Source organism: Taeniopygia guttata, chromosome 5 (genome assembly GCF_048771995.1).
Source record: "Taeniopygia guttata chromosome 5, bTaeGut7.mat, whole genome shotgun sequence".
Lineage (NCBI taxonomy): Eukaryota > Metazoa > Chordata > Aves > Passeriformes > Estrildidae > Taeniopygia > Taeniopygia guttata.
The window spans coordinates 20,344,550-20,368,123 of NC_133030.1; the positions used below are offsets into that span (position 1 = coordinate 20,344,550).

Genomic DNA, 23,574 nt, shown 5'->3' on the forward strand with positions numbered 1-23,574 from the left:
CCTCTCTTGGGCCGCCGGGGACGCCGTACGGCGGGCCGCTACCATCAAGTGCACAAGGGGGGATTAGAGCTGCTCAACCCGCCCGCTCGCCGTGTCGGGCCGGCCGGCGGTGGCGCGGTTTCCCCCGGCCGGGCGCGGTGGTGGCGGCCGGCGGCCATCGGCAGCGGAGGAGGCGCGCGGTGCGAGACCGGGGCCGGGATCGGGATCGGGATCGCGATCGGGGTCGGGGTCGGGGTCGGGGTCGGCCGCTCGCTTCCAGGGATCCCTCGGGACCGGGCTCCGCAGCCTGAGCGCGGTGGCGGAGCGCGGTGTGGGGGTTCGTCGGGTTTGACGCGGTGTTGGTGTCGTTGCAGCCACGGCGCAGAAATGATCATCCCGGTCCGGTGCTTCACGTGCGGCAAGATAGTGGGGAACAAGTGGGAAGCCTACCTTGGCCTCCTGCAGGCGGAGTACACGGAAGGGTGAGTTTTGTTTCTGTGTTGCTGGATTCACAGCCTGTGTGAGGTACACAGTGCATAAGATCCCAGCCAGACCTGCTGGGGCTGGAAGGCAGCTCTGCAGATCATCTCGTGCAACCTCCCTGCCAAGGCAGGGCCAGAGGCACAAGTGCAGGGTCGCGGCGTCATAAAAGAGACGTAGGGAGGCTAAAAACTACAGGTACATTCTGAAATCGTATAACCAAAGGTTAGAAATTGCAGTAGGCAACCAAGTGCTTATTTCCCCACTGTATCTTTCAGAGCAGCAGTGTGGAAGTTGCTAAGTCGTGGCCCATGTATCCAAAATGTTCCCAAATATGTAACTCTGTGCACATTTGCCTGTTTCTTCCCTTCCCCTTTGATATACGCAACTTTGACACCAACGTGATCAGTTTTTTAAAGGGAGAGATGGGAAAAAAATTACAAGTGTAAGAAATGTTTAGCGGTTTTAGTTGTTGGGTTTTTTTGGGTTTTTTAAGCATTTTAACCCATGGTTGCTAACCTAATTTTTAAGTACTGATTTGCTGGAGAGAGAAGATTTAACCGCTTTAGATACCCTACTGATAGTCCTAACAAATCTGTGGTAAGAAGTCTGTGCATCCTTTGCAGAGCCAGAGTTTCTGCTAATAGTTCAAGGAGAGTTTTAACTATCCTGACACTTCCTCAGGAGCTTTGAGAAGAAAACTTGGTAAATACTTACATTTTCATCAAGTATGAAGCAGAAAAAAATACCCATGGATGTTTTCAGCTCAGAGGAGTGAAAGAGAAATTTACGTGATGTTGAAGGAGAAAGTAGATGTTAAGTAGAAAGCAAATAATTTGGTTTGCATTCAAGTGGTTGGGGATCCCAATAGTTTTTACAGCTAAGTTTATTTCATATATGGAGTTAAAAGCATTACAATACCATGGGTTGTTAAGTATTTTTCACTCCTACTACAGTTTACCAGGACTTTTTTGATAGAGCTTCTGGCATATATTCTAGGCATTACATTTTAATATTTCCCCTATCTTTATTATTCCTCTGCTTTTGTATAGGAGTTCTGTGTTGTCATTGACAAATGCTCACTTGAAAACAATTGTTGTGGTCACTGGCTTGATTCTGGGATGCTTGTTCAAACTAATGCAATTATGGTGTTGTAAGAAGTAGAGTTTACAGAGATCAAACAGCTAAAATCTTACAGTGCAGTACTGGAATCACTGGTAATGGTGGCTTAAGAAATGGATGGACAAAATGGGAAAACTTGTCTAAAGAATCGGTAGTTGAAAAAGACATCCACGCCTTTCTGTTTGTCCCTTAAAAGTGCTCTTTTTCCACAAGTCCTTGAAACCTGGAGGAAAAGGCAAATGCAACTAAAGTTGTCTTATGCCTTTGGAAATTGTGATTAATGTTAGTATTTTACATCTCTGATAACTGCATATGAGAGTTCAGAACTCTCCAGAGAGCTTTTAAAATTTACCTATCAACAGACATCAGATGCTTTTGTTCTCAAGTGTTTTGGAAAACTGAGGCATCATGTGATGTTATTTATAAACATTCTTTAAAATGCCCCACAATGCTCTTATACTCCTCTAAAACAAGTTTTGCAGATGCTGTCCTAGAGTGAGCAGCCCTGCTGCACTATCAACAGTTGCAAGGACTGAGTGACATCAGAGAAGCTGCTGGAAGTTGGCTCCTGCAGTTAGCCTGTACTGCTTGAAGCCAAACAACGTTTTACCATGGTCCAGCTTAGGCAGAGGCTTCCTTTCAGTCATTTGTATTTTAGAAAAGCATCCATTGGCCTATTCCTACAGGAGAATTACAAGTTCCAGGAAATGAAGTTTGTTTGAAGCAAATGCTTTATTGCACTGCATTATATCAGTATCATCATATAAACCTGAGATCAGTCATGTCTCACAAATGTCACATTCTGAAGGAGTATCAGACTGGATTTATGGTTCATAGGTTGCAGCTAAAGATCATGGTAGTATCGTGACCTTTAAGAGGTCTGATAGCCACAGCCATGGAAAACACCCGCAGTGGGTTCAGGCTAGGATGACTCAACATCCTCTACCCAAACATAAGAATCTGGAGCAGTCACTCCAAAGGAATTCAGTGGAGAGACTGTAAAACACTGATTTCTGACCAGTCTGCACCTACTTATTTGTATGTATGTGGGGGGCAGGTTGTATAACTGAGTGCCTTCTCCCATGGGAGATGGGAAGGATTGTAGCCGTCCTCAGAATTAGCATCCCTGTGTGGGGGAGGTTGCATTCCGAGTTATTTTAGTTTCTGTATATATCACCTTTTTAGCGTGGCTCAGATCTTAAATTTATCTTGTGAAATAGACAAGAATCATCCTCAGTTTACAGAAACATGTTAAAACAGTGCCCTCTGAAAGCGGTGGCAGCTGGGGACCCTTCTCAGCAGCAGATCCTGTGCTCTGGCCGGCTGGAGAATGGGCAAACACACCCAACAACACTTAAGTGGAAAAGGGCATTAACGGCACATGCTGAATTTCTGTCTGTCTTTAAACTGCAAACAAATTTTCCTCTATGACTGAGCTCAAAGTAATCAGTGTGTTGCTTAGGAAACGCTTACAAGTGGTTCTGACTCACTTCATCTGTTACGTTTTTTAATTGTTGTTCGTTAATAGAGATGCCCTGGATGCCCTTGGCTTGAAGAGATACTGCTGCCGCAGAATGCTCCTCGCCCATGTGGATCTGATTGAGAAGCTTTTGAATTATGCACCCCTGGAGAAATGAGATGGAAAAAGCACTGTGCTGCAAGCCATGTGGAACATATCTCTAATTTAAACTTGAAACTGGACTTCAGGCAGTAAAGGATGAAAGCCAACTGTAGTGCAACCATCAAGAGATGCTTATCTTCTGGATAAAACACTGCCCCAAGCCACTAACCTCTTTCAAGGAAACAAAGGAATGATGAAGTCCACTTAAACAAGATCTAGAGATTAAAAGTTTGGATGCTTGGAGTTGTGAGCTTCTAGATGCTTCTGCTAGTAAAACCAAATGTTTGTCCATGTAGAAAAACTATTATATTTCATTAAAATGTTGAAATAAAGGAGGTTTTTCCCTTGTAACCTTTCTACAGTTTCTGGATAAAGTGTATGCTTGGATCTTGCTGCTTACCTTAAGGTTAGAGGTACTCCTGAGTACCTTGCTCAGTGTCCTATACTAGTCAGGCTGGGTTAGAAACACAGGACTGAACTGTGGTTGCAGTGACATGGAAGTGGGTAAGTTTGTGAGGCGTTGCTCCAGAAAGCTGCTGGAGCCCACAGAGAACACTTCCCACCGCAGTTAAAGTCAACCTGTGTTCTCTACCCCAATCCTTACCAAACACTGGGGCTGCTGTATCACAAAAACAGTGATTCAGATGGTGCAGTGCCTTCATTTAAGCAAAACATGTCTGAGTGTCTCCACGGAGAGTGCTAGATGTGAGAATTGAGGCGTGCTGGTGTGAACAGGATCAAAGTGCTGCTGCTGCCAAGCACCTGCACCCCTCTGTGGCTGGTACAAACGCTTTCCGCTTTCCGCCGCTCATCGTGTCAGTGACTTCACGTTGCGCTGCGCGTGTGCTGCGGTGCTGCCCGGCCCGACAGAGAGGGGCTGTAATGGAGAGAGGGCAACTGCAGGGCTGGGGAAGGTCACCTACATCCAGACAGGCACCGACCATGCCCCAGGGTCTCACCTTTCTGTAGCACAATCAGCTTGTAAATTGGATCATATATTCACTCTGTTTTCTGCCATGCACGAAGTGCATGGTGTGTCCACAGGCAGTTACACCCATCTTACCTGAAAGTGGAGGGGGGCCATTCCTACACCTGTGCTGGTTTGGGAATCCATTCAAATGCAGCAATCAGTTCATCATTACAACAGCCCAGTAGAGAATGGGCTGGAAAAGGGTGATAATTCCTTAGGATGCAGTCTGTTGCTCTTAGGTGCAATTAAACTTTTGGCACTCATGTATCAGCTGCAGGGTAAGAAGTATCTCTGGATTCTTTTCTGTAGTACAAAGAATCTGGTTTAAACAAACCCTGGGTTTACAGAAATAGTCATTATTAAATGTGCTTATTTAATGTGCTGGGTCAAACTTGTACCCACAAAGCTTAAAAACAGATTGTCTCACAAAACAAGAGGCAGGACTGCTGCTTGCCTTTGGCTATGACCCAACCAATCTTTACACTTGAACTTGCTTTTCAATTTACTACAAGACAGTAGTAGATGTTTCTCATATTCAGCAATTCTTCACTGAAGACATCTTAAAACCTGTGCTTTACCCTAATGCAAAGAGATCTAAGCAATTAATTCTAGCATTTGTTTCATAGTTGGTTGGGTAGCTTATGTTCTGCATGCCTGCTGTATTAGCAAGCTGAACACACTTTATAAAAACAAACCAAAAAAAGCCCTTCACTTCTCTCTCAGGCTATTTTGTAAAAGGGACACTGAACTAGAGGATGATCTTTCCCAAGTGAACTCGTGTAGGATGCTTTTCCCTGTCAGAGCGGGGTGTGACACAGCCCAGCGTGCCAGCCTGTTCACAGATCCATCGCAGGCCCCGCGCTCGCTCCGCGAGCCGCACTGGGAGCGCAGCAGCCCAGACGGGAACGTCTGGCAGAGGCAGTCGTGCAGGAATGCCGTGCAGAAAGCTGGCCTGCATCACTGCCAAGGAACTGGATTAGATGAGCTGACAGGACTTGGTTTCTATCTGCAAAAGCAAATTTCTAATCTCATTTTCTGCTTTAGAATAACATGTTTCTTTTCAAAGCGGGTGCCAAGTTGTCTGATGTTAAAAGTTAAGGCTCCTAAACACTTAATTATGACAATGCAATCTGCGAAAACACAGCAGGCCTCATTCAAAAAAATGAGAAGGAATAAGAAAAACCCACCTAGGTTGTTCTCATTACTATTCTCAAAACCAGGGTGCAGTGGTTCCAGACCAATGGCAGTCTGGAATCACTCCCTCAGACAGATGCTACCCATGGAGCCGCAAAAACACCTGAGCAGTAAGACTAAGTCACAGCAGGTACTCATATTAGCTCATGCAGCCCTTGACACCCTGTGTGCATCACAGCTTTTTCCCAGGAGTTTGCAAATGCAGCATTAACAAAAAAAAAGCCATTTCTGTAATGTGGCAAAGACTACAGTTAATCATGATCATGTGAAAAGTTATCTCGAGAGTTTTGTTCCTTGGGAGGGTTAGCAGCAGAGCTTAAATCCTGTTGTAGAAAGAGTCTGAAATTTTCAATGGATTTCTATAAATCCCATCTTTCACCCCTGCTCATTGGTAACTAGGAAAGTAATTCCCTTTTTGCTGTCACTTCCCCTGTGCTACCTTCTGCAGCAGTTAATAACATAAGAGTATTGGATCTGCTTTCTAACCTGCCAGATGTCTTTGGGAAGAGCCATTAAATATGCTCACAACAGCTACAGTTTTTCAAGACAATGTAAAAGATGTGTATACACAAAAGACATTAAAAAGCCTCAGTTTTCCCTCAACCAGAAAAAGAAGCCCTTAACAAAATCAACATATAGGCAGCAGTGGGGAAAAAAAAGAAGATAAATGGTAGTGAATATGCAGTCCTTAATTACATGAAGAATTCTGTCAGTTGGAAGGTTTTTGAAAAATACAAAAATCCCACCACTCCTCTGCAGTTACTTATTCACCTTGTAAAATATTTTGGAAATTTTTCAAGTCTGTCTTGAAAAGCTGTTGCAGGGCTCCCACTAACCCAGGTCGTGGTTTAACCCCAGACAGCAACCAAGCCCCACACAGCCACTCCCTCATTTTCCACCAGCAGGAACAATTCTCTCTAGGTAGAGAATCAGAAGGGTAAAAGCTGGAAATCCATGGGTGGAGACAAAGGCAGTTAAATAGGGAAAGCAAAAGCTGCTCACACAAGCAAATTAAACAAGGAATTAATTCACTGCTTCCTATGGGCAGGCAGGTGTTTGGACATCTCCAGGAGAGCAGGGCCCCATCAGGTGTAACAGTTTCTTGGGAAGACAAACGGTATCACTCCAAATGTTTCCCCGTTTTTTCACCCTCATTTTACATACTGATATAATTTGGTCTGGAATATCCCTTTGGTCTGACAGAAGACCCTCTGTCACCCAAGCCACAGCTTCCCTTCACACATCACAATCATCCTGAAATAACGAAGCAGTGCCTGCGACACACGGTGGGAGCTGAGGTCATGGAAGTACAGAGGAACTGCTTGTGGAGCTCAGCATCCTGTTTCAACCTGGAGCATCAGCACCAAGCTGTGTGTGCTTGGAAAGCTTTGCATTTCTTGAAATGGCAATTTTAAACAAAAAAATTCTCTTGATCATAATTCTGAGTCCACCTGCAGGAAGGAAGTGAAATGCTCTTGTGCCAATCTGTAACGAGCTTCAGGTTTTATATCTCAAAAGGAATTTTGCTCTGAAAAAAACCACCTCTTGTGAGGGTCTCGCCCCAGGGAGATTTACTGAGAGATGTATGCTGGGCTTTTGTTTTTCCCATGACTTTTCCCTAAATGCAGTCTGGAACTAGATACTAAAGTCTGACTTCTTGTATATGTTTCTTGTCTATATGAAGAAATATGAAAACTCTCAAAATCCTGATTAACACCATTACCCAAACCCCATAGCAGTGTATTTCCATTAAGATGTCTAACTAGCCCTGTTGCTACAAAGCTACATTTCACTGATAATAATCTGTGTGAATCCAGAACAGGACCTACCTCTTTCCCTACAAATGGCCCTACAAGAAAAATAAATCCTTGCCCTGACAAAAAAAAAAAAAAAAAAAAGAAAGAAAAAGAAAAAGGCAAACAAAATCAGAACCAAATAGCCTATTTTCCTCTAGAATCAGTGTAATTCCAAATAGTTTGTAACTTCAGTATGGATCCTAGAAAGAAAATAGCATCTCTACTTTGACCCCTCTCAGAGCAGACCCATGTACATCCACTTGAGCTCAATTAGCCAACAAGATTTTCTTATTGCTGGAACTTCTCAGTTGAGACATCTCCATAATAATGCTGCTTCCACCTGGCTCTGACTGCCCAGAACATAAACATAGAATTGCTTTCCCCTTCAGTGCATTTGCACCATGATTTACATTGTGGCTTTCCTTTCAGCCCCAATTTTTATGCAGTTCCTCCAGCCAGTGAGAAAGCATTTTTAATTGCTCAGTGGGGACAGCACAATAAAGATGTCTGAAAACCCAGGACATGGAGCATGTGGCCAAGCCTTTGGTTCTGCCATGCTGGATGATTCGATGTGTGCCCACTGAAGTCTGTGGGAGTCCTTTCATTAACTTGTGTGACTTAAAATGACCTGGTAACCTGTGGTGCTCTACACCACTCAGGTGTCCAGGATTAATTCATTTAGTTAAGTTCTGCTAAGAAAAGCTGTTTGAGGTGCCCAAGCATTAGGCACTCAAAGAACTTTCAGATCTTGCTGCAGACTTCAACCATGTGCACCTCAAGCCCATAAGGCCATAGAAGAAGAAAAAAGGTAAAGTACTTTGGCTGCAGTGACTCCTGCCACGCAGGGGCAGCTGAAAGGCTTTTCTTCAGGTTGGTGTTTGGAAGCAGCACAATATTCACATGGGAGTAAATCTTGTATATACCCTTATTGCTCTCTCCTTCCCACTCCCTTCCAAAAATATATAGAGAATGTGGAGCCAAGTCATGCAGAAAATGTTAGGGTTTGCACCCCTAATCTAATTTCTCCTTCTCCATGAAGACACATCTTCCAGAGTCTGTCAGGCATCCTTTGTGGTGAGCAACACCTTGTCTTTGGCTGTAGGGCACAGGTAGCAGGGGTGAATCCACTGAGATCCCAAGCACCACACAGGTTTCTCCACAATTACTCTCAGGATACACCTGCTCCTGTGTTTAACACTGAGTCTTGTAACAGCCAAGCCAGAAAATCCAAGCAGGAAAGCTCTTCTTTATCCCTCCCAAATACGATGCAAGTGTTTTAATAAAATGGGTTCATTATTTCCTGCTCTTTAGAAGATGAACAACTAAAGATCAAAGAAAGGCATGGAACACCTGACAAAATGCTAAAAGCCCACAGACTTTAGGAAGCTCAAGAACCCTGGCAGTTAACAAAGCAAGTGGAAAAGGCTGTGGTCAAGCCTTTCTGTGGGCACCAATGATTTTGAATTAACACACTGCCCATCCCACAGGCTGGATTTAGAGCTAGGAAGAATAAATACTGAACACTCTCTCTTTGGAAATCAGATCTCTTTCTTTTAAAAGCAAGTCTACTCAGAGAACTCCAAGAAATAAAATACTTCTAAAAAAACTTTAAATAAATCAGTGCCAGGAGTAGGACAGCTGTGCTCAGCACCCACTTTTAGATACTGACCTTTCATGAGCTGCTCCTTTCCATATTTTCTAGTGGTTCACTACAGCTGTATCTACAAGCTTTGAATTTCTTCTAAGATTACCTAAATGTCACTTTCCTTGCCAGCATCTCTCCATAGACCCGTTCCAAGTGCATGAAGCTCAATGGGAATCTTTCCTGAAGTACTTTGGGTCCATCCTATTCCACTCTCTATTTGCATTCTCCAGGCTGGTCCACAGCAGCAGCAAAGACTCCCTTTGCCCATCTCCACGTAACATCGTTTCTCGTGTCTTTCAAAGACAGAAAAAGGCTCCAGCACATGGTGTGTGTTCAGGGACAGGCCTTGACAAGAACATACAGGCTAATTAATGTGAGCCTTGAGCAACCAGTGCAATGCCTCAGTTTTCCTTTCAGAACCTCTGGGATGGCACATCCCACTCTTCAAAAACCATCAGAAATGAGCAACAAGGAGTAGCCTAATCTCACCCAACCCCTGGTGTCTTCTTGCATCCTTATCAGCAACCCCTATCATAGATCCTCAAATCCTAATGGAGTATTTTTAATTACATTTTTTTTAATCACTTTTTGACACTAAGCAGAGCCCAGTGTGGGAACTGCTGATGGAAAGCTGCTGCCCTGAGCTTTTGCAGCAATTTAGACATCAGCAGCATCACTGTTCCCAGCATTCCAGAAGGTTATAAGAACACAGCTAAAGCCCAATTATCCTCAGCTATTTACTGAAAGCTGCCTTAAAGTGCCTCCCCCTCTTCTTTTTTTTCCTTTTTAATGAAGTGTTCCTTCCAGCAGTGTGTGTGATAGTGTGCTCCTCCTCAGGCAGTGATAGGAGGGAGGAGAAACATCCACTTTATGGAACAAGGGGGTAAAGGGTAATCAGAGCAGTGGCACCTACGTGGGGCTAAAGGCTGCCCTGATTAAATGGGAAGTGCTCCTCCCAGCACTGAGCAGCCCCTGCTCCTCAGCTGATGGGCTCTGCCCAGCTCCTCCCCAATACCGTAACAGGTACAGCCAAACCTTCGAGCCTCCCATTTCCAGAGAGAGTGGGAATTCAGAACTTTTGTAGTTGAGTTTGGAAATGTATAGGCAGCAATGCAATAGCTAATGCTTGGGCTGGAGGTATAACAAGAGGTTTTGCTGAAATTCCCCTGGAAAATTTAAAAACAAAAATCAGATGAGTGCTGCTCTAGGCTGTAGGCCTTTCCTTGTAATGAGATGTGCAGCTGAAGCAATTACTAACTTTCGTTTTTTAAAAAAAGCAATAGCAGTTTGACTAGGAGGTCTTCCTCCAGGAATGAGCTAGTAAATGAAAGCATTAAGTTAATAAGGGCTTGAGTGCTTCAGATCATTACAGAGATGGCCTACAGCTCCCCACTTCACCAATTTGATTTTTTTTTTAATATTATTGTCAAAACAGCTTAAAGAAAAGCCCCTTTGGATCCATTCAGCATTAAATGCACCCTAAACAAATGGCTGCTTTCCTCCCTTAAGCAATATTTTTAAAAGCAAAATACTAATAATTAAATTCCACTGATGAAAAATTGCTTCTAATAAATAAAGAGAAACAGATGCCATTGTCCATGGCAGCTTTCATGTCAGCGACCTGAGCTGCTACTGAACCAAATGGATGTGGTGCTGCAGGAGCTGGGAGCAGCCCCACAGAGAAATTCCCATTTCAGCTAGAGCCAGAGACATCTTGGAATATGGTTCCTGGTGTTTGAGCAACAGCCATGGCAGCTGGTGACTCCTGCCAGCCTGGCATCCCCACAGTTAAACCCATTTTATCCTGCCTTCATCTCAAATCACCAATGGGCAAACTTGCTTTGGGACAGGTCCAGGACTGGGATCTGTGTTGTCCAGAACAAAGCTGGAGCCTTCACCTAGGATCGAGGTGGTCATGCACTACCTGACTGAAGGTCTTTCATAGTGGCTGGGGCCAAACTGACCCAGACTCACCACTTGCCCCCAGACAGGGCAGCATGCCCAGGAGGCCAACAAACTCCTACTGCTTCCACATCTCAACCAGGGCACATCTCCACAAAGAAGGAAATTCGCCAGGGCACTACCTGGACAGCAGAGCTCTTCCTTCTATCGGGGACTTCTTATAAATTATCATCCGTTTTCCCTCCCATCCCACCTCCTGCAGGCACATTTCTAACTTGAGCCATCCGAAACTTATTCTAAACTCTAAATGTGATCAACTGAACATAACCAGAGAGAACTTCAGGCCTTCACTCCTTTCTATACATCCAGGGGGGTTCACAGAATCAATTAGGTTGGAAGATATCTGAGGAGGAAGTCCAGCCTGTGACTGAACACCCCATGTCAACAAGATCATGGCACTGAGTGCAACATCCAGTCTTTCCTTAAGCACCTCCAGGGACAGTGACACCACCACCTTCCTGGGCAGCCCAATCCCGTGTCTAATCACTTTCTATGAAGAAATTCCTCCCTATGTTCAACCTGAATCTCCTCTGGCACAGCTTTAGACTGTGTCCTCTTGTCCTGTTGCTGGTTGCCTGGGAGAAGAGACCAACCCCCACCTGGCTACCACCTCCTTCCAGGCAGTTGTGGAGAGTGTTAAGATCATCCCTGAGGCTCCTTTTCTCCAGGCAAAACAACCCCAGCTCCTTCAGCCAAGTTCCAGAAGCAGGGAAATCATATTACATATGAGGTTACTGCAATATCACAAACTTAAGCTGGTTATTTCTTTCTTCTTTATTTTAAAAGCTACAATATTCAGGTAGCTCAAGGAAAAACAACCTTTGGATTTTGTCTGCTCATAAATCCATCACAACAGCTTGGGGGAAAACAGTAAATAAGTTATTGGAAGAAGAGCACAAGAGGCCAAAAGAAGAGCATCTGCCTCTGGATGTGCTATTTGCAACCAAAGTCAGGTAGCAGGCTGTGATATTAGTGTGTGGTATTGATTTGTTCTTAATCCAGAGAAATGCCCCTGTAATGAACTCTGCTGTGCCCTTAATGATTTCATATTGAAGGATGTTAGGTGCCTTGCTCATAACAGAGTAACAGCAATTCCAAAAATAGCAATCCTCATAATAAAATGTTATTGAGAATCCTGAATTTCAATATAAAAGGGACTCTGCTGTACTCAAGGGCTTACAAGATACAAATGCATACTCTAAAAAGTTGTATTAAAGTCGTGTTGGTACCTGAGTTACAGAGACACCATGAGATGGTACTCCAGGGAGCAGCTGAGCCCCAGGTCCCCAGGAAACTTTTAGGCAGATGTAATACAGGCTGGGTTTAATCCCAGCAGATGACTGGGGCTGGATGTCTAGAAAGAGCTGAGATGCTGTTGCGAGCCGCCTGTGAGGGCAGGAGAGCGTGGCTGCGGTGCTCCTCAGCGACCATCAGGGACAGCTCGGGAACAGGGTGCTGGGCCAGATCCAGGGGCCTGGTCCTGGCTCTGCTGCTCATCCCCAGCCTTTGGCAGATGCCCCTCCCAGAGGGGCATCACCAAGCTGCCACTGCAACTGGTGCAAGAAGGCTTGAGGAAGAGGCGGCTACTGCCAGCTTCCCAGTGGGAAGAAGCATTCCCACCAAGATCTGGGCCACCACAAAGAACTCAGATCCAGGTCTAAGGTTGACTTCGCTTGCAGGTGATACTCCAGCCTCAGTTTTGTCAGTGCTGCAAACAGGAGCCCCAGACTAAGCCCACCAGCCTTCCCAGCCTCTGTCAGCACAGAGCTTGTCCTGCAGGCTGGCCCAGGGGCAGGACTCCAGTGGCTGGGAAGGATGGTGGTTCCCCATCTGCCACCACATGGTTGGTGTCAGAGCCCCTCTCCTGGACTAGAGGAGCAGAAGGGAAGAGCCAGCCCTGCAAAGAGATGCTGGGGAGCAGCTTCAAGCCTTCAAATAACTCTCAGGCACCAACTGACTTCATTAAGAGGAACCAGGGGCATCTCCTGCCACATCTAGCAGGACTGGAGACAGGATTAATCAGCCAGAGGAAACAAGGGGTGAACATTTGCCTCCTACAAGCCCCAAAAACAAAATCACAAGTTGGTTTTCAGGTTATCCAGAATGTAGACTGAGGGGAAAAAAAAGCTATTAGCTCAATTATGCCTTATTCAAATCATAATTGTTTTAATTACAGCTCCTGACCCCTGCCCAAAAGGTGATGTCAGTCAGGCTGCCCCTACCTGCAGGGTCTGTGTGTGGGGCAGGTGGGAGCACCTGAGGGGGCTGTGGCTTGCCACCTCCTTCAAGACCCGTTCCAGGGGAAAGGTGGTATTAAAAACTTGTTCCCCTGAACTGGCTCCCTCTCCCCAAACCCTAAACTCCCTCTCTGCTCCAATCTAGTTCCTGCTGCCAGTTAACACACAGGCTGGCAGCACCTGCCCTCCCCAGGGACACAAGCAGGATCCTTGGACCCTGTTTCTGAGAAAGACTCTGAATCCTAAAGCAGTGAAAAAAGTGCAGTGCATGGAGAGCAGAAGGTATTTGCATCCACATTCCAGAAACCTCTGCCTGCAAGAACAAAATCAAGTTTACTCCAAGCTCCAGGCTATGTGAAACCAGAAAAAAATGAGTGATTCTAAACCAGAATGGTTTTAGAAGAGGAGTGCCACCGAGTTCAGCAGTTTTGTGGGGTCATAACTCCTCTGGAGCTGTATTTTTATTGTTACTTACATTATAGGCAGAGCTGAAGAGGTGCAGTTGCAACTGGGGCTCTGTGGAGCTTGGCACAGCTTGAACAGGCACTAAAAGGAAGTTTTCAATCTAAGAGAACAAGGAAAAGGAAAAACTGCTAGGAATTAATTTGTCCATCGTACTGAGCAGACCCTGGTGGGGGGCTCGAAGGTGAGAAGGGGCTCAGCTCTCACTCAGGAGGAGCAGGATGGACTTTTACTGCACTGCTGTCTGCCCTGCCATTCCCATCCAGCACCAGCTCCAGCAAAATCTGAGTAGCTGCACATCTCACCAAAGGGGTCACAAGCTCTGCCAAAAACCCTGCTACAAGAGGTGTCCTCAAGCATCCAGGCAGATGGGGGACACAACTCCTGTATTCCAGTCAGAACTGTAACCACATCCCCACCAACGCACTGCTCTCCTTGTGAAATGCTGCCTCTTCTTGCCCACGTCTGTCTAAATTCAGTTCACTCCCTGAAGGCAGAGTTGCTTTTTGGTGTAAAGGGGGCCAAGAGCCCACATTTGTTGAAACTATGATTTTAATAGCCTGATACCGTGACATTACCTGTGGTAGGTGAACTGTAAAATACATGCGAAAAATGTATTTAATACATATGCAACCTTCTTCGCTGTTTCATTATTTAGGGCTCTGCTCCCTGTTTTGGGGTTCAGGATTTTTCAATCTGGAACTGTAGACAAACCTCAAATGTTTTTTTTGAGTAATCCTGCCACAACTGCCAGCTAGAGCCTAAACAACTGAATCATTCATGAGCCCCTCCGCAGAGCACGAGGCATTCAGCAGAGGAAAGAGCACATCAGCCTTTAACTGGCTGCTATTAAAAACCTGGAAAAGGGCGGTGGGAGAGGGAGGAAGGAGGAAAAGGAAATAAATTATAATGTTGATCATGTTTGTGGAACAATGATGGAAGATGGATGGAAAACACAAGGACAAAATGTGAATTAGCCTGGGATATCTTAGACAGCTGGGCACATTTAAATGGGACAAGATTTAATTTAGGTGAATATAAAATAGGTCCTGATGATGCTCAGGATGTAACAGAGGAATAATGTGCAAGAGAAGAACCACAAGAGCTGGGTGTGAAGGAACATGCCTTCAGATGTCATTTTGTAGTGAGATTAGCTGTTATTTCAGTCTGGAGGGAACTGAGCTGACATCCTCCAGGAGTGAAGATAGCAGCTGAAGTCCAAAACCTGAGCCTGGTGCCCACATTTCAGGTTATTATTGCTTAATTTTGCATCCCAAAATGGGCAGCAAAGAATCAAATTATGTAAACAACATGGGAAAGCAAGTAGCCATTGAAGACTGCTTGGGAGGGTGAAAAGGTTATTAAACAGGAAGCTCTCTTAGGAACTGGGGAGGCGAGAGAGGGGAACCATGAGTCTGGAAGGATCAAGCACATTTTTCTGGTGTCAGACTTCTGGGATAAAGGGGTTCCAGCCTTTCTGAGCAAAGAAATACAAATCTCACCTGTAAGGGTTTCTGTGAGCAGCGGAAATCCTCCAGTGTGGCAGATCTACAGATGTACATACACACACACAAAGCCAAAACCAAAAAGCATTACCCCACACCTCTGCACCCCACTGTCAGTGCCTGCTTTGGTTGTCTCTGACCCCAGGGGTGCAAGGGGCTCAGTGTGACCCTCACAGTCCCCTCATGGCTGCCAGGGACACATGTGACAGCCATCAAAGTCACATCTGGGACTGCAGTGAGGTAGGGTTGGCTGTTGCCATCCCAATGCTGGGAGAGAGCAGGCGGTGGCAGGATCAGGCCCTGCCAGGGCACAGGGCTGTCCCTACACTCTGTGTGGGTAGCAACTCCTGTTGCTCTTGTCAGCAACATAGTTCACTACACAGAAAAATGAAGCCTGGAAATGCCTTACGCTCAGCAGCTGATTTTTGCAGAGAGGAGCCGTAATCAGAAGAGGGAAAGCTGCTGATCCTGATGGCCTCAGCCCATGCAGCTTCCCTTTTGTTAATGCTGGCACGCAGGAGGAGCAGCCTCCTTTGCAGAGCATTAAGAGGACTTGAGAACCCCGGAACGGTGCACTTGGAATGAGTCACTGAATGCATTTGGGAGGGCATCAGCATCCTTGCTGCTCATGTGATTACAGCTCGTTTGAGAGCATTAGGCTCCCACCCCACAAGAAATTTATCATCTTTGAAGGCACCACATGAATCTGCTCCCTTTTGCCTCCGTAGCCAGCTGGGAAATGAGAGAGCATTCCCCTCTGCCATTTCCCAAGCAGGCTGTATTTGTCCTATCTCACCAGGGAGGAGAGTATCACTGCCTGAGCCGGGACTTTCTCTCCACCGCTGCAGCCGTGCTCAGTCCCAGCCCATCAGGAAAACAAGGACACTACAATCAGCACTGAAGGGAGGCTTCATAAATGGCAAAAGAAAGGGGCAGCAAGGACTTCCTAGGGGGAAAATTCCCACAGTTAAATAGTAGGAAAGGAAAGGGCATGTCTGTGAACTGGTTGAGGGTTAAAAGCAGCCTTGCAGGGGAGCATAAAATACTCATCTTATTTGAAACAGCAGGAACAGAGTGACTGCCCAAAGCTGGACCCTTGCAGAAACTGCTTACCACTAAAGCTGTTTTCCCCTTTATTCCTGAGCAAATTGTGCTGATCACCTGGCCAACCCAGGAGCACAGACCCTGGGCTGAGCTAACTGCAGCAAAGGGCAATTAGCACGGCTGAAATCTCCAGGTCCAAAGCGAGACAAGCCTGTGCCCCTGTCTCCAGAGAGGGGGGAGCACTCAAGAGACCTGAGACTGTGGGGATGCTGTAAGATGGCAGCTGCACCTTGAGCACAAACACTGCAGAAGCCTTTTCAAAGAGAAAGAGAAATTGCCCTAAAGGAATAGCTTCATGCTTGGAAACACTGTGCTCCAGACGTGCCAGACACCACCCCAGGACAGTATTGCAGAAAGGGTGCTAATTTCCCTCTGGGAAGGGGTGCTGTGGCCACATTGCACTCCTAAGGACACAGAGGGGACCAGGACAGCCCTTCGTTCTCGTTTTGTGCTCCAACTTCAACTCACTTCTCCTGGAAATGGGGCTTAGGAGGAGATCTCATAAATGTACACAGTCACATTTCTGTCTTACCCAATGCATCCCAGGAATGCACAGCAGTCCCACAGCGGGGCACTGCTCACCCCCAAGCCAGCCGGCTCTGCCTCCCCTGCACAGGCAAACACGCTTGCGGGTGTTTTTGGCAGAATCTCCGCTCAGAGACCAGCGCAGGCCAGGTCAAGCTGTCAGCCTGTCCTGCGTGAGCGGTGCGGCGCTGCAGTGAGAGCCGGGCCCTTTGCTGGGCTGGAAGGCCCTCCCCTCCCCTCCCCTCCCCTCCCCTCCCCTCCCCTCCCCTCCCCTTCCCTTCCCTTCCCTTCCCTTCCCTTCCCTTCCCTTCCCTTCCCTTCCCTTCCCTTCCCTTCCCTTCCCTTCCCTTCCCTTCCCTTCCCTTCCCTTCCCTTCCCTTCCCTTCCCTTCCCTTCCCTTCCCTTCCCTTCCCTTCCCTTCCCTTCCCTTCCCTTCCCTTCCCTTCCCTTCCCTTCCCTTCCCTTCCCTTCCCTTCCCTTCCCTTCCCTTCTCCCGTCCCGGATTCCCGGGGCTGGGACACCGCCGTGTCCCCGTCGCCACCGCGCGGCCGCGCCCCGCACTGCGGGCGGGGACACCACCGGTGTGGAGCATTCCCACCCCTACATTCCCGGGGCATTCCCATCCCTACAGCCCGAAGGGTGACGATGGAACACGGCATCGGTCTACTCCCGCTTTTCGACCTGCCCCGGTCAGGTCAAAATCATGGAGGTTCCAACAAGACACGTTTATACCCCTGTGGCAACTAATAATACACTAATAATTATCAATACTAATAAATCTGCTATTCATTCTAATAAATAATCATCGTTTTAGGTTGCAATAGGTGATGATACTACTGGGTCCTAAAACATAAGATTGTAAATAGAATTTAACAGATCCCAATAGCAGAATTTTTGATAATTGTATTAATAGCTAATACCAATACTATAAATGCTAATGCTTACAGGAGATTATAATAAACACTAATAAAATTAATGAATACTACTAATTAATAATAAATAACAATAAAGCTAATAACCACCCCTGTCACTACCCTGAGAGGACAGAGAGCAAATGATGGGTGACACTGCAGGCCACTGGGTGATCCTGAGGCCTTGGACTCCCCTGGACTGCACTGGCAGCTTTTGATCCATTACACCAAGCTGCACCTTCTCATTAGGCCCGAGCCCATAATAATTAAGCCCCATGTTTTCGTTTGACCCCTTCATCAATTATAAGAACCTCAAATGCCCTAAAGTAAACCCTACCAGGAACTCAAATGACCTCAAGTAACCCCTGTGTCCTCAAGAACCTCTCTCAGGGACTCAATGACCTCAAGTAACCTCAAATGACCTCAACTAACCCCTAACAGGCACTGAATGACCTCAAGTAACACTCAACAGGGACCCCAGTGACCTCAAGTAAGCTCAAAGGACCTCAAGTAACTCCTGTGACCTCGAGCAACCCCTGAGGTTCTGTGCTCTGAGCTCTCAGGGGTGGGGAGCAGCCTGCAGCACCCCACACCACACCATAACCAGGCTGGCAGGGGCAGGAATGTGAAGCAGAGTCCCCCCAGCTTCCTTCCCTGCCTGGTCCTTCCATTCATCTTCTCAAGGAGCTGGCTCCTCAGCAGCATGATCTGAGCAAGCCAGAGAACTCACCTGGCTCATGAAAGCCCTTCAGTTGTGCCACACACAGACAGTAGAGAGTCTTAAGCTTTATTTTTCTATTGGCCAGCAACTTAAACTGGGTTAAAAAAAAACAAAAGCGATTAATATTGTTACACAGAGAAAAAGTATAAAACAACTCAGTGGACACAAGCCAACTTACTGTTTATGTCTCATTCTTCCTGGCCTCTCCCAACCCTGTACAATGTGTTTGAAGGGAATGGGCAAAGGCAGCTATGAAGATATATTTAAGAAATCAGAAATATTGCTTCAAGCAACATGCTCAATATTTTCCTCTTAGTTAGTAGTCAATACTTGTTAAGGAACTCTACTATAAAACAAGAAATAATTTAGAGATTTCTCCTTTAGATCATTACAGAATAATTTAGATTTCTTTCCTCTCTTCCTTACTGTTGTGGAACCAAGGATACACCTCAGTTCCTCCACCTCTCTTTCTGCGTTAGTTGAGGATTATTTCATAGGACTGATAATGGAGGAGTTTCAGATTGACGTGCTCTGAATTTTAACGTGTCACCCCTTTAGCGCCAGTCCACGATTTCTGCTGTGTGAACCAAAACCCCCATGATGCTGCAAGACCCTTTGGTGGTCTGGATGATTCTGCCTATCTTGGCTATCTGCTGCCAGGGGCTCAGCCAGCACTGCTAAAAGGCCAGAAGAGAGAAAGAAATTTATTTATGAAGGGTCTGAGCTTGTCTTCACTGCTCAGAAACTCCCCTTTCTGCTGCTTCAGAGTGTAACAGGCATACCAGGAAGGAGGGAACAAGACAAGAGGAACACAAGATCCTGTGAATTCAGGCTATGATCCTGCTGGCACCAAGTCCATGGCAATGTCTGTGTCCTGTATGTGTCCAGGACCCCAGCACAGAGAAAATATTTAATTAAAACCTATTCCTCAGCAGCAAACAGCTAACCCAGCACTACCAATTTACCAAGCACACTGGGGCAACTAGTTGAAACTGACTCTCCTGACTTTCTTGGCAGTAACCAGTAAAGTGAGCTTCACACAAAGCCAGAAAACCCTCAGCTGATTAACAAGCTATTTGGAGGCTGAAAAACATCAGTGTATATCCATTTCCTGCTGAGGGAGGTAAACCTGGAGGTTTTAGTTAGAAAAATCAAACCAAGGGAACCTCTCAACATGTAACAGATGAAAAAGGCATTTCCACTAACTGAGCAGGCCAAACAGTAGCAAGATATGGCAGCCTCACAAAAAGACCAGTTCTTCACCAAACCTCATCAGGGGATAGGGAGGTGGAAATGAGTCCTCACTCAGGCTGGAAACCAGTCAGTAAAACAGACTAGACCCAAAAAAGGCAGTCCATCATCTTTGTTCCAGAACTGCTGGGAAGCAAAAGGCCTCTTGTAGCTCCTAATGGCACTGTGTTGAAGGAGGCTTCAAGGAAGAGAAGGAAGAATTGCTGAGAAATTCTAAGGCATCCACAACATCTTGGCAACATGAGTGTCACACCTAGATTTCAGCTGCACCAAGTTGTGCTCCCTGTCAGCAGGGCAAGTAGCTCCTGCTCCCAGTAACCAGGCAGGCATCCTCTCTGGTAGAGAACAGCTGTGTTAGGACATTGGTGCACACTTGGCAGGAGGGAGAGAGAGAAATCTTCCATGTATGAGAAGCTCAGCTCTGGCTCCAGCTCAGTGCAGAACCATCATCTGTGCTCACAGCCAGTGCCCGGTACTGCTGAGCCACTTCTCAGAAGAGCAAACCATGATTCTTCTACAGCATCCTGATAGCTTTGTACTGGCCCAGGAGAAGCCTCAGGGGAAATGGCCTTGGATAAATCTTGCTTTGTAGTTATATCAAGGGACTGTTGTGTTAAAGCTTCTAACAGAAGATCCACAGCTTTTTTGGTTTTTGACACCGAAGAGGATCTGCTGAACTCCCAGCTGCCTTGTACACAACAAGGAGAGTGGCTTTCCCCAGAGGGGCAGGTAAGGCAGTGCATGGTTCTAAAGGCATTCAATTGCAGAGCCAAGTCCTCAGTTTACAGACACTTTGGTGGTGGTGGTGGTGGTGGAAGAAAGTGGTCAGGTTTGGCAGGTGCTAAGGGAAGTGGCAGAGGGGGAGCATAAGAGCTCTCACAGCTATTAATATGGTTCTGACTTTAAACTCTTGTACAAGCAGCAGGTGAAAATCATCCCAAAGATCTATAGTGTAAAGGGAAGAAAGAAATACATTAAAACCATACAATGGATGCAGTGGAATCAGCAACTTGCAAATTAACAGTTCAGACCCACACTGGAGTGTCAGGCAGCTCCTGCCTGGGGATAACACACTCCAGCTTGCAATAGGCAGCAGGAAAAAAACAATCTGTGCTAATCCTTGTAATTAACCACCAGTAGCTTCCTGGGGTGTAATTTGGCTGCTTGCCAGAACAAAGGGAAGATGAGGAACTCCCAGACACATCTGCATCATGGAAAAAGAATATCTTGTGCCATTCCCTCTTAAAATAAGAGTGCACGACATTCACATTCTACACCTTGGTTAAACACCCTCTCATAAATCATTGCAGACCCACAGGGCTGCTCTTCAATATGACACAGCTGAAGGAAAAATTCTGGATAACTCGAGAGATAATCCTTAGGATCCCGGGTGGGAAAGTCCCTGATGCAGGGCAGGCAGTTATGGGACACAGCCACAGGAGGGCTTCCTCGGGCTGCCGAGCCATGGCAGAACAGCTCCTTCCCTGGCCCTGCGGCCCTGCTGGATAGGTCATCTGCAAGGGAATTCAACAGACTGGCACAAAGACTTTTGCTTTGAACCTGGTGAATCCTCGGGTCCCCGAAGTACCTGGCAACTTCGCGCCAGGCAGGGAAGAGCAATAAAACATCTTTTTTCAATCCCTCAGCTCAGGAGTTCCTTCAACTTCTGCCCAGCACCCCAAAACTCCCCTCAGCCCTTTTTACCTGCACACAAGCAATGCTGATGCCCACTGCCCCGATAATTTTCAGATGCTCTTGAATGAAGTTTTCCAGCTTGGTAATGCAACCACTCTGCAGGGTGAAAGGAGGGACATGGAAAATCAGCTTAATTTTAACATCTTGCTTATTTTAATCCAATGTTTGTGACCCTTGAAAGCAGCACTTTAAAAAGTGGTGTCTGTGAGCAATCTCCTCCCCCTTACCTCTGGAAAAGCTAAGCAGATGATGTGAACTGCATCATGCCTGGTATTGCTCAGGAACCTCTGAACAAACCCAAGGTGTCTGCTGGCAGTGCAGGAGAAACGCAGAAGAACTGACCACATCACACACAGAGTGTCATTCTTCTCTCAGGTACGTGGAGAAAGATTCACTCACTAACTACCGAGCCTCTGCCTGGAGGAGATGTTTATTCCTGTGAGGCCAAAAGGCCAAGGAAATGCTGCTAAGTGCATCCAGAACCAACAACCTTAACATAACTGAAGCCTTTTAAGAGTAAATTCTTCCCACTGCTATTTGTTACAGTTTGGTTATTGAGTTTTGGAATGAACCTGGAAAGCCAGGCTCTGACTCTGCCTTGCAACTGTCAATCAAGGAAATATCTCCATTTGCAACTCATGGAGTAATTCCAACCACAGGAAGCTGTGTCAAATGCAGGATTTCCATCCAAATCTCTTGTCAGAACTAACAACCTCTCCTGCTTCCCCCCATAATTAATGTACCCAGCGGTAACAAACATAACTATTTTCCTCTATATCTACATATCAAACAATAATCTACAGAGCTGAACACTCATCTAAAGAAGTGAATTCTACATTCCAAGGAATGTTACTGACTTTGAAGCCTACTGACAGTTTGCAGTAATAACCCAACACCATCACTCCCTGCCCACACACTTGGTGAAAGGTGGCTCTGAAGCCCTTCTGCTCTTTACCTCCTTGTAGATGTTGGAAGGATGGTCTCTTCTGCCACACAGGTTAGTGATTGTCTTACAGCAGCTGTCTGGGACTTTCCTCCCACTGGCCTCTGGAGATTTGATCCACAGACTGTCGGCCCAGTCCGTGTAGTTGTTGCTCCCACAGCACTTGAACTGCACACACAGAGAGCAAAGGCTGATCCTGCAAGCACTGCAACCTTTTTCTCCTCCAGCCTCCCACACCAAGCCCTGGGCTTCACCCTCCTTTGCTGACACTCCAGCTATCTCATGGGTTTGTTTTTTCTATAATTATTAGTGACTTTTGTGTTAAGAGTTCCTCAAATGGCCATTTAAATATCAAGTTTATCCATCCTTCAGCAGCTGTGACTTTTGTTTACTGCTGGGACAAACTGTAACCAGAGTGCACCTGCAGCTGCCTCAGCTCATAACTGTGTGTTAATGATGCAACAGGATAAGTTTAATTACCAGTTACCATCACAAATGTACCTTCTATGGCACTATGCAAAGAGCAGTCCCTGTGCTTTGAAAATGCCTATGCCCAAGGGCCTTTTCTGTGGGGAAAACCTGTCAGAACTGTGTCAGCCCTAACCTGAACCACCCCTGAGCCAGGCACAGAGAACAACAGTGCCAGGAGAGTTCTTCTTTCATTACATCTTGCTCTCTAGGGTACTGAAAAGCTTAATGAAAAATGTCAGCAATTTCTCCAAAGCTTTGAACTGGGAAAGCAGAAGCAGCTGTCAGAGTGACTTGGCAGCTCCAGTTCACTGGGAGCAGTTCAGATATCATTTCCCCAGTGTGACTGGTCATGCAACTCAGTGATCACACCATACAATTCTGCCAGTTGTATGGCATGGCTCAGGCCTTGCATTTCACCCAATTTTGTCTTGAATCAGAACATACACCCAGCTTACAGAAGTAATACCTGCAGGTTGGACGTCAAGAGATGCCTTTTGTGTGCTTGGTTTTAAGCCCTGAAGTTGCATTAATTCTCTTTGCCTCCAGAGACACTCACCTCCTGCTGCAGTTTGTCCACTGCACTCGTAACACTCTCTTCTCCCTCCTTCCGATACTTCTGGGTCATGGTGTTCTTCAGATTTTGTTTCAGCTCCAGGCTCAACTGAGTGGAAGAGACAAATGGGATAAAATCACAAGGCAAACTCATTCCTCAGAACAACCCAAAGCCCTGCATACATTCCATTGTTTTTGCTCCAAGAGGAGGATGGAGAACATAGTGGAAGCTACAGCTTCCTTCAAGATTGTCCTCCAAGGCTGGACTGGACAGGCTTATTTCCAAATGATTACAGATCAGACCTCTGCTTTAACAAATGCAGGGAGGTGCTTTAGGATCAAATTTCAGCCTGTGTTACATCCCCACATTGCTTCTCACCTTGAATGTGCAAGATTGCCAAGACATGTCTGCAATGAAAGGGAATACA

At 46.2% G+C, this 23,574-nt stretch overlaps 2 protein-coding genes across 7 annotated transcripts in view; one reads left to right on the forward strand and one right to left on the reverse strand.

Moving 5' to 3' along the window:
* Positions 1 to 20: 20 nt before the first annotated feature.
* On the forward strand, positions 21 to 3,553 carry POLR2L (RNA polymerase II, I and III subunit L). Of its 2 annotated transcripts, XM_030273110.4 has the most exons (3): positions 21 to 179; positions 354 to 461; positions 3,110 to 3,553. In XM_030273110.4, exons 2-3 carry the CDS (start codon positions 367 to 369, stop codon positions 3,216 to 3,218), a joined length of 204 nt encoding a protein of 67 aa, XP_030128970.1. In that variant the 5' UTR covers positions 21 to 179; positions 354 to 366; the 3' UTR covers positions 3,219 to 3,553.
* A 14,733-nt stretch (positions 3,554 to 18,286) lies between these two features.
* The window catches only part of CD151 (CD151 molecule (Raph blood group)), a 31,996-nt gene continuing 26,708 nt past the window's right edge, over positions 18,287 to 23,574 (reverse strand). For all 5 annotated transcript variants that reach the window (XM_030274024.4, XM_030274020.4, XM_030274022.4 and 2 more), the window contains 4 exons: positions 23,151 to 23,255; positions 22,136 to 22,291; positions 21,190 to 21,276; positions 18,287 to 20,430 (listed from right to left, as the gene is read on the reverse strand). In XM_030274024.4, coding sequence (XP_030129884.1) covers positions 20,371 to 20,430; positions 21,190 to 21,276; positions 22,136 to 22,291; positions 23,151 to 23,255 — 408 coding nt within the window. In that variant the 3' untranslated portion in view covers positions 18,287 to 20,370. The remainder of the gene's footprint in view (positions 20,431 to 21,189; positions 21,277 to 22,135; positions 22,292 to 23,150; positions 23,256 to 23,574) is intronic.